The 10,689-nt window shown below is 41.4% G+C and overlaps 1 protein-coding gene across 5 annotated transcripts in view; it reads right to left on the reverse strand.

Moving 5' to 3' along the window:
* Positions 1-3,227: 3,227 nt before the first annotated feature.
* Positions 3,228-10,689, reverse strand: part of Bbs12 (Bardet-Biedl syndrome 12) — an 8,967-nt gene continuing 1,505 nt past the window's right edge. For 4 of the 5 annotated variants that reach the window (XM_005386764.2, XM_005386766.2, XM_005386765.2 and 1 more), the window contains exons 2-3: positions 9,901-9,997; positions 3,228-6,445 (exon numbers count right to left, since the gene is read on the reverse strand). In XM_005386764.2, the coding sequence (XP_005386821.1) occupies positions 4,306-6,429 (2,124 nt within the window). In that variant the 5' untranslated portion in view covers positions 6,430-6,445; positions 9,901-9,997 and the 3' untranslated portion in view covers positions 3,228-4,305. The remainder of the gene's footprint in view (positions 6,446-9,900; positions 9,998-10,689) is intronic. The other variant, XM_005386768.2, reaches the window with a different exon arrangement.

Genomic DNA, 10,689 nt, shown 5'->3' on the forward strand with positions numbered 1-10,689 from the left:
TGAACAAAGTTCTCCTAAATCTAAGTCCAGAATTTTGGAAGTTCATAGCTCCTACTGTCATTCATTATCGCAGAATGAGGCACCTTTAGATGCCATAGGACACTGCAATCCATTGCTCCCAGAACCTGGAGAGACATTATTCTCTGAGACTAAACAAATACGAAATGAATGAATGTAGTTACTGTGTCACTTTGGGGAAGATATCTCCCAAATAGGAGCTGTAAGTCATTCAAGGGAACTATGCCGTGTCACCTCCAAAGGGCAGGCTGTATGTCTGAACGGTGTGCAACAGAACTGACCAGAGTTCTCCTTCCTGGCTAATGGACCTCCTGAAGAGAGTGACCACTGGTTGTATCAGAGAAGCCCCATGGATTTGATTCCAGCCTTAATAAAAACAATGTTCCTAGTTTCCTAAAGAAATTCCTACACAGAGGGAAATTCTGGGCTCAGTTCGAATCTGTGTATCCTGGTCTTCTGTTACATTATAAATATGTGAAATTAGCTCTTGGTGTACTTTGGCTTCTGAGAGTTTGGCTAGTATGGGTTAGTCCTCCTAATGGTTACTTTCTGCTGTCTGGACAAGAATCTGTGGTTTGCAGAGCTGGGATTATGGAAACCCTGCCATGTGATGCTGACATCAAGGCACTTCCACCCTGCAAGACCCTGGACTACACCACTCCACCACTGCCTTCTCTCCATTTGATGAAGTCTTTTAGAGTAGAGCAACGGTATGAACTAGTGAACCAAGAACTGTCCCTAAGCTGAATGGTTTCAAGTTTCCAGAGGTGGCTCTAATGTAAGATTTGCCCATGCTTTATACAGGACAGTCATCCTTTGTAAAGTCTGGCCATTAAAATAATCATTTCCAAAAAAACGGTATAATGAAGATCTCTGTTGGAATTTTTTTTTTTTTGGACTTCTTTTTTGTTTGTTTGTTTGTTTTGTTTTTCTTCTGGTACCAGGAATTGAACTCACAAACTTGTGCTTGCCAGGCAGGCGCTTTTGCCACTGAGCTAAATCCCCAGCCCCTCTGTTGGAATTTTGGAAGAGTTGGTGAAAGCGGAAATTCTTTTACCGGGTTCCTGGGAATGAAACTACTTGTCTGATTGTATTTTCCATGGAGTCTATTTGTCCCTCTACACTTGTAATTTAGTACAAATGTTGCTTGGCGGCAGCCGCCACTTCTTTTCTAAGTTGTATGAGTTCTCATTTCATGACCTTTCCTTTGCCATTTAATTTTTGATATCATTTTAAACTTGTGCTGTCCTTCCAGAAACTTCAATCTAAGCGATTTAATTCATTTGAAACACAATTTTCACCTGCTGTGTAACTGCCCCCCTCCCTACCCCGTGAATTTTCATTATCTATTGGAATATTATTTGGTTTGTGCTATAGTTTGAATATTTTTATTTTATTTCACTTTGTTTTCCCAGAAAAGGATATATTCTCATACCAATAACTGCAAGTAAGAAACCAGAAGGGGAGCCTCAGACTGGGGCGAGTAACAGGGGGAGCTGGTGGGCCCTACACCCTTCCCTGGTGACATGAGCCCCTCCTCACCCTGCTGCAGCAGCGTCCTAGGGGCAGCGCCCCACCTTCCCTGGGACTGGGGTGCTCGGTCCCCGCGGGAGGGAACAGGGCAGGGCGAGAAGGTCATGACGATAAACGTGTGGCGCTGGTGGCAGCAGCACTGTCAAACGTCTAAGAAGGAAACACTGAACAAAACCCAACGTAGCTGTCCAGAGGGCCTCTTAGGTGCAGGCACTTCGCAGGGTCCTTTGCACTCGCCGGCGGCCACTGGGGTCTGCCCGGCCTGGCTTCTCAGTGCCGTCCTTGCCTGTTCGGAGACCAGAGGCTGGCTGGGCTTCCAGCTGGACTCACCTTCCTTCTCTGCAGGGCAGGTGGGGTGCGGCTGGGAGTCCCGGTTAGAGGACAGACTGAAGGTTTTCAGCCCCTCCAGAAATTCTTGTGTGGGAAACTTAATCCCTAGTATAACAGTGTTGGGAGGCGGGGCCTTTTGAGAGCTGTTTAGGAGTGATTGATGTCACCGTAAAGGGGCTTGCTAGAGTGGGTTCACTCGCTCTTGGCTGTCTACCTTTTTTCCACCACATGAGGACACAGTAAGAAGGCTCACACCAGGTGATAGTGGCACCTTGACCTTGGACTTCCGGGCCATCACAACTGAGATAAAAGTTTTTATTCTTATTAAATTACCCAGTCTGATATTTTCTTATGGCAGCAAAGAAGGCTCAGGCAGTGTTTTCATCTTTGCTTACACTCTTTATCTGGTGACGAACTGGCTTCTCTTTTCCCCCATGTTCAATCCATGCACAGAGATTTTTGTGGATCCCATCAAAAGAACGGAGGACTGTGGAGATGAGGATGGGCCAGGGTCAGTTTTTGAGTTTCATTATTCCAGGGCTCTCTGCTATAAATTCCGGGCTAAAATGTAGCCTGTGTAGCTTTCTCTGGTTATCAAAGTTGAGTCTGTGTAACGTTCGATTCATTGTGTCAACCTGAGAAGTCTAGAAGTTTAAGTGATTCAGCAGGGGCCCAGGGTCCTCACTTGTAAACATCCTCAGCCTGCGCAAGAGGAGGGCAGGGAGATAATGTGAGTGCTACACCCGCCCTGGCGTGGGTAGCCTGCTTACAGTATAAGGGAGGAAAAGAGGCTTGCTCTCCCCACTTTTTGCTCTTGTCGCTTTTGCTGTCTTCTGCCACCTTGAACTGTTGCCTCTGTGCCAAAGCAGCGCACCTTGGAGCCAGCTGATTACAGGCTGAAACCTCCACAAACTGTGAGCTAAATAAACCTTTTCTTCCTTAATTTTGGGTGTCGGGTATTTTGTCTCAGCAATGAAAGAAAAATAACCAACACAGTCTGGTAGGAAAGATTTTCTACCTATGTTTCCTAAGAGTTAAGGACCCTGTCTTTAAGATTACATTTATTTTCAGTGACCTTATTCCAACTCCATCCTGATAGAAATGACATGGGTTGCTGGAAGAGGTTATCACCTCAGTGTCTGAGCACCACTGTACACTAATTAGATACTGGGGATCACAAATTATAAATTGAGTCTGGAAGACATCGGAGGCCATCCTTGTCCTGCCATTTTTTTTTTTTTTTTTTTTTTTTATTTTTTTATTTTTTTTTTGGTCTTGTCTTTTTGAGACAGGGTCTTACTGTGCAGTTCAGGCTGGCCTTGAGCTCTTTGTAGCACAGGCTGGCCTTGAACTCCCAAAGATCTTCCTGCCTCAGCCTCCCCAGTGCTGGGATTACAGGTGTGCGCCATCACTCCGGGCCGTGTCCTGCCTTTTGAGCCAGATTAGGAGGAGGAAACTCCCCTGCAATGAGGAAACTCCCTTCTTTCTTCTGGTCACAGCTGAAACCTATGTTGAGTGATGCTGTGGCACTAAGGATGACAAAGATCTTAAAGCAGTGCAGTAGCAGTAGTAAAAAGTTTCACCTGGGGAAACTACAGTTTCCTTACTACCCTTGTCTCACCCTTGCAGGAATGCTTTGTCCCTTCTTTACAAGCCTTCCCTGCCTAGCCACTTATCTAGCACATCCAGCCCTAACCCCCTTACCATCTTCCTCAGTGTGAATGTGATCAGTAAATACCGAGTTCTGGCTGCCTTGTGGTCTTTTGTTCTCCGTGAAAAACTGGTCATCCCAGATCCCCACTGCATTGTCATTTTCTCTCTTTTCACTGTGCACCATAACACCTTGCAGGGAATTGGAGACTCACTGCAGGGGTCCCTGATAATTGGGCATGCCAAGAATGCAAGGACTTGACTCATTTTTATCTAATCTATGTCCAAGGCTTGTGTTCACACAAGGTCTCCTTGAAGTACGTGATAACAGCTCCTGCTAGACAAAGCAGCAGCACTGTTTGTGCTTATTAACAAGCAGTGACTATTTCAAGCTCAAGGTTCATCCCCACCAACACAATCCACTTTGCAGGTTCTCACTGACGCTTTGTGTTGCCCTTGTAGGACCCAAACAGGGAATTAATGAAAACCAACATAAAGCTCTTGACACAGCTTCTGTTGAGTAATAAAAGGCATCTGCCTCTCACTTAGGTGTCTTATGCATCTTACGTAGAATCCCATGAAATAGCAACAGACTAATTTGTTAGTTTACAAGTAAGGTAAATTCTCAGACCCTGCACAGTTATTGACAGACGTCAATTATTTTCTTCTTGGTAAGTAGCTAGCATTTTAGGCACTATGACTTTACTATTAATAAATTTATTATTCCTCTGATCTATTACAAAATATTATTTTTGACAGACTTAGCCAATAACGTTACAAAAATAAGAAACCCTCTAATTTCTGTGAATTTATGTGTGCGTGTCCAAGTCCAGTGATAATTTCACTGTCTGTCTGCAGCACTAAGAGTACTAAATCCAGTGCTCGGCGCCACGCCTCAATCTTTGGTGTAACAACATCATAAACTCTTGGAATTTGCTCCAGTTTATTCAAAATGCCTGAGTTAAATATTCCACTATTTAGTTTACTATGTTCTTTCAAGATATAAGATGAAGGGCAGCCAGAGTCTATAGCATTTCGTAGGTGATGCTGAATGAACGTGCTGGCTTCCAATTCTGATGAGTAAGTGGCAGTGTTGTATAGAAGAGCAGAGAGGTATTTGTGCCATCCATTCGCCAGGCACTTAAGCACAGTTGGTCTGTAGACTGCCAGAGATGAGGCTAGCCAAGAGGAAGTATCAGGAAGCCATCCCAAATAGGCGTGGTCTCTTTTTCGCAGAGGCTGCTCAGCAAGAACGTGAAGATGGCTAAGACACAAAAATTCAACTGCGCTGCCTCCAAGGAAGACCTTCTCCTCTTTTAGGGCATGATAGACACGATATGCACAAGTCCAGAACCTATCTTCTTTGGTCTGCATCTGCGCACTGACTGGGCTAGTGAGCACCACTGTAATCAAATCAATTCCTTCTGTTTTTAATAAGATTGCCATTCTATTGCTCCTCTCTACATCATCCAAGGGGCTTCTCCAAAAGGTCACAGACACCCCACTGCCCACACAGTCTTCATTCACTTGTGTGATATACGCCACCCGCACTGCTCCTGTAGCCTCTGCGAAAGCCTGAATCACATGGCCATTCACTGACCCCACAATGAGCCGATTACTGCGCCTGCACTTTTCAGTCAAGTGTTCAGATACGTTGCCTTCTACCAGGACGAGATTCACACTGAACTGGGTTAACAGCTGTAGTACATGATTTGCCCACACTTCTCCTGGGCTGTCTTCTTGCAGATTCATGCTATCTAGCACTGTTTTAATATTTGTAGGCTTATTAAATCCCAGGTGGCGATAACTCTCTGTAAGGTCACCCTCAATGAGAACTACCCGGACAGGCTGACTCTGCAATTCCTGGATCAGAGCAGCACTAGATGTTGATACCAGAGTGATATATCCTGGACAAACACAAGAAAAGGTTTCAGGTAAGCCCGGTAGACAGAAAGTGAAGAGTCTTGAAACGTCAAACACAAACGGCTCTACACAGCTGCCTGGTTGCCGACACGCATTGTGATACTGCAGGCGTACAGCTTCTTCTACCAGTTTCATGCTGCTCCCATCCCCATGACTCAAGCCTACCGCCAGCTCAGCCAAATCATGACATCCGGAAGTCTGCAAAGTAGTGGCACCACCTTGTTCCAGAAATCTATCTGCTTTGCATATCCATTGACTGTTATCTGTCCTGCTAAAATGCCTACTGTGGGTGAGTACTGATTTTCTGAAGCAGGTATCTGTATGCAGACTCTTTTTCAGAGTTTGTGATGTGTTTTCACCTGCTTCAACTTTAGCCTGAGGTTTGAAGAACTTAGGTGATTTACCAGATCTCCCAGAAATACTCGAAGTGGTTAACTGAAGTGCAACATCTTTGAGATCGTGCTTTTCCTGCATTGAACTCGCACCTGAAGGGTCTTGTAGAAAAGGACACAAACTGACACTAACTGTCTCAAGTGCAGAAATTGCCTCTGTACTGTCCATATGGTCAAATATATTGTGGACAGGTACCTGAAGGGAAACTACCTCTTCACTACAAGAGTTCAAGCCTTCCGACATGACTGACACTATTATAGAAATGGGGACACCCAGATGGAGACATTCTTCAACAGCACTGCTCCACGCACCAGCAAGGAACAAAAGAGTAGTGGCTCCGGTTCTGTATGTGTCATTCTGTGCTTGAACTGCTTCATTGAGAAGCTGGCCCACGGCACTGGTCATATCTAAACTTTCAAGGAGCCTTACTGTTGAACTGATTAACACACTTTCGTGACAGTCTTCATTGGTAATAAATTTTGATGATTTTACTGGGCCTAGCAATGTTCTTCCTGTTTCTGCAAATGAGGAAAGCTGCTGAAGTCCCATATGCCTTCTTTTGTTTATGACCCTGCAAGCCATCACCAGGAGTCATCACCTGAAAGTAAAACGAAAAACTTAGAACTTTATTCAAGTGTAATTTGTGGTTGTACATGCTATATACAAGGAAAAGTAAGATATAGTCCCTGTCTTTGCAGTAGAGTTTCCATTAAGTGTGGTCAGCTGCAAGGATGTGTATAATATTAATGACATGGGTGTAGGGCATGGAGGATGACCACTCCATCCAGGAGAAATGAAGCACACTGGCAGCACGTGGTGTTTCCAAAGGAAGGCAGTCCCTGGAATGAGTCTTGATACCTCAAAAGAATTAACAAGCTGAAGGAGGTGGTGGTAAAAACTACAGTGTATTGGGGGAATACAAGCAGTTTGGTATTATGGGAATGTAAAGAATCCAGTTGGGAATAGTAAGAGATGTTGCTCATTTGTAAATCTTCTTTGGAGAAATGTCTATTCAAGTAATTCGTTCTTTTTAAAACTGGATTGTTAGTTTTGCTGTTGTCAAGTTGTAAGAGCTCTTCTTATACTATTCTATATATTAGACCCTTATTAAAGAACAGTTAGGCCCTCTTACCAGTGATTTCCACATTTGTGGATCCAACTAACTATGGATTGAAAATATGCGGGAACAAAGTGCATCTGTACTGAACATGTTTGGACTCCTTTATCTTGTTATTATTCCTTAAACAATGCAGCATAACAATTATTTCTACTGTATTAGTTATAGATAACCCCAGAGATGATTTAAAGTTTATGGGTGGTGTGTGAAGGGTATATTCAAATACTACACCATTTTATATGAGCAGCTTATGCACCAGTGGAATTTCATATCTACAAGGGGCTCCTCGAACTAATTGTTTTTTGTTTGCTTGTTTTTTTTCCGGTACCAGGAATTGAACTCGTGACCTTGTGCTTGCCAGGCAGGTGCTGTACTGCCGAGCTAAGTCCCCAGCCCCTGCTCCTCGAACTAATTCACCTGGATACTGAGGTACCACTATATTTGATGTGCAAATATATTATCTCATTCTATATATTAAAATTTCTACTTTTTGATCTTTCATTTGGATGCACAAAAGTTTTTAATTCTGCTGAAGTCTTATTTATCAATTTTGTTGTTGTTGCTCATCCTTTTGGTGTCATATCTTAGAATCCACTGCCAAAACCAATGTTTTATTAAAAGAGTTTTATAGCTCTTCAAAGGTCTACAGACCTAAATTTATTCTTTTGCATGTGGATACACAATTGTCTTGGCATCATTTAAGTATTTTTTTTTCTCAACTGAGTGGCCTTAACACCCTGGTCAAAAATCACCTGACCACAGGTAAGTGGGTTTATTTCTGGATTCTCAATTGAATTCCATTTGTCTATGTATTCATTTTATGTGGGTAGCACATTGTTTTGATAATTACAGATTTGTAGTCAGATTTCATTTCAGGAAAAATGAGTGAAACTATGCTCTTCTCTGTACATGTATGTTTATAATTTGTCTTAAACTTATTTTTACAAATGGTGTGAGGTGAAGGATTTTTTTTTTTTTTTTACCCCTTCAGGGATATCCAGTTGCTCCAAGAATTATTTGTTGAAAGAACAAATTTTAAAAGACAAATCTGACTTTTTTGGATTTTTTTGGTTTTTCATTATAACATATTATCAGAGTTCACTGTATATGAGGCACTTTACATGTGCTAGATAATGTAGCTTTCCAAACAACGAGATGAGGTAGGTGTTATAAGGAGCCTATTTTAGTGATGCAGAAAATGAAGCACAATAATCAAATAACATATTATACAATCTCATAGCTAGTAAGTAAAAGGGAATGGACTAAAACCCAGGTTTGTCAGATTCTAAAGTCTATGCTATTACCATACAGTAGTACCTCTTGGTTGCTTTTCTACATAGTATGACAGTATTTTACTCTTTCTTCTTTAGAATCTTCATTTTCCTCTTTCAAATCTCCTGCCTTCTTTTAAGCCTTGCTCATACCCTGCTTATGGGATACTGTCTGTGCTATGCTTAATACAAGATATCACTATATGAGTGGGAAAGAATTTAGAACAAAAGGAAAAAATTATGGGCTATTTCAAATTTATTCTGTATTGAATTTACATGGAAAAAGATTTCCCAGACAAAGAAAGCATAAAATTACTTAAACAAAACTAATCTACAAAAAGTCATAAAACTGATATCCAAATAAATATTTAAAGGAGCTCTGTTTCAACATTTGAAGAAGCTATTCCAAGTTTGAGTAGTAATTAAAAAATAAAGGCTTAGCCTTCCTAACTTTGGAAGAGCTCCTAAATCATTATTTTGAAGAGGTTGCAATGAGCTACAATTAACACAAAATAAAAACTGAGAGCAATTCTTCATCTTCTGAGAGGTTGAGTATAAAAGGCAAAAACAGTGAAAGGGATGGTGAAATGAGTAATTTCAAAGATGATAAGTGCCTTTAGCAACTATTCCTGGCACTCACTGACACTCATTATTGTCCTGCTATGCACCAACACCAGTGTTTCCACAAACAGTTCTGTTTTCACTACTTGCTAGCTTAATGTTGCTTTAACTTTCTAAGTGTGTAATGGAAGAGGAGACTCAGACTATTTAATTGGGATTTTGACATGGGAAGTTTTCTTTTCATAAGATCATGTCTAGTCCTGTCGAAGGTACTTGGTTTAGATTACCAACACATGCTTTTCAGGAGCTGCATAAAAAAAAATCAGTATTTTCTGATAAGTATGATTAGCCCTTTCATCATCACACTCAAAACAATTTGCTCATGTTCAGTTTATTCCCAATGCAGTAGCCAAAACAACTCAGAAGACAGTTTTCTTTCTCTGACAAAGAAGTCCCTTTCAAATATAAACTCAGATCCTTTCACTGCAATGCTCAAAGTCTTGCAGAACTTTGCCAATTCACTCCAAGTGCAAAACCATACTCTTTACAATGCTCCCGACATACCTCCTCCTCCTCCCACACTTTGCTTTCCCCTCCTTTCCATTCCAAGGACATGCGAGGGATGCTCCCTACACTAGTGATTCTGTTTCAGTGGTTCCCTCTTCCTGAAATGCTCTTCTCCAAGAAATGCACTGTTTTACTTCCTTCCAACATTTTCTCAAATCTCCTTTTCAATGAAGGCTTCCTTGAGCATCCTATTAACATTACAAACTCTTCTTTTCCCTCTATACTCTGTATACCTTTTATCTGTTCTTTTTTCTGTAATGCTTATCACCTTACAAAATAGTGTATAGTTCATGTATTATTTATGGACTATCACTCTGATGCCATGTTATTTTCAGTTGAGCAATCTTGGTCTTTGAGGTACCCAAGTACCTACGGACAGTGCCTGGCATACTATTGGAGGCACTCAATAAATATTTGGTAAGTGAAGGAATCAATGTTTTTCACACTTGCTTTTCTAAATTTGAGTACAAAACAGAAAAAAGAGAAGACAGATGCCACTGGTAGTATTCCTCTAGCACCAACCTAAGTTTCAACTACCTGTGGAGTTGACGTGGTTCTTACTAGGCAATGCCTTAATTGAAGCTCTGTAATTGCTTCTAAAGTGGGTTCCTCCACGTAGTTGTCAGAATTATCTCTGAAAAAGCAAAATAAACGTAGTAAGACACCGCCAAAAATATTTATTTATCTTAGAAAATAAAGTCTTTACTTATTTTAATCTAGGTATTCTATAACCTAACCTCAACATTATTTATCAGATTCCTCTTCCACTTGTTCTTAAAATTCCATGCACTTGTCAAAGAATGTCATCACTTCTTTTCTCTATGCTACCTCTGATTTGAACAGCCTATCTTTTCTTCACCTCCCTGAAAGCTACATCTGTCACAACCTGAGGTAAATGCCATAAGTTTGACAGAGCTTTCTCCAAGGCCTCAGGGATCAGTCCCTCCTTTCCACACTCCCAAAGCTGCAGCACCTGTATTTAAAACACTATCTGTGTTTGTGGGTATTTCCCCGGCTAATCTGTAGATTCTTGTGTTTTACTAATCTTTTATAGTCTAAGTCTATCCCAATTCCTTTTAGACTCACCCAGTCGTTGGCATAGTGTATGACATATACAAAGCATCTAATGAACTTGGTACATCTAAGAATGACTATGGGTTGAATATTTTCCTAGATTATTGTTAAAATTCTATTATACAATCAGATCAGTAGGTGCTACTTTTCAAGGCTGAGTACATCTTTAAAAAACTGGAATCTGAGGGCCAGGGATATAGCTCAGTGACATAAGCGCCTGCCTGGCAAGCACAAAGTCCTGAGTTTGATTCC

The sequence above is a fragment of the Chinchilla lanigera genome, unplaced genomic scaffold (genome assembly GCF_000276665.1).
Source record: "Chinchilla lanigera isolate Chin_1 unplaced genomic scaffold, ChiLan1.0 scaffold00027, whole genome shotgun sequence".
Classification (NCBI taxonomy): domain Eukaryota; kingdom Metazoa; phylum Chordata; class Mammalia; order Rodentia; family Chinchillidae; genus Chinchilla; species Chinchilla lanigera.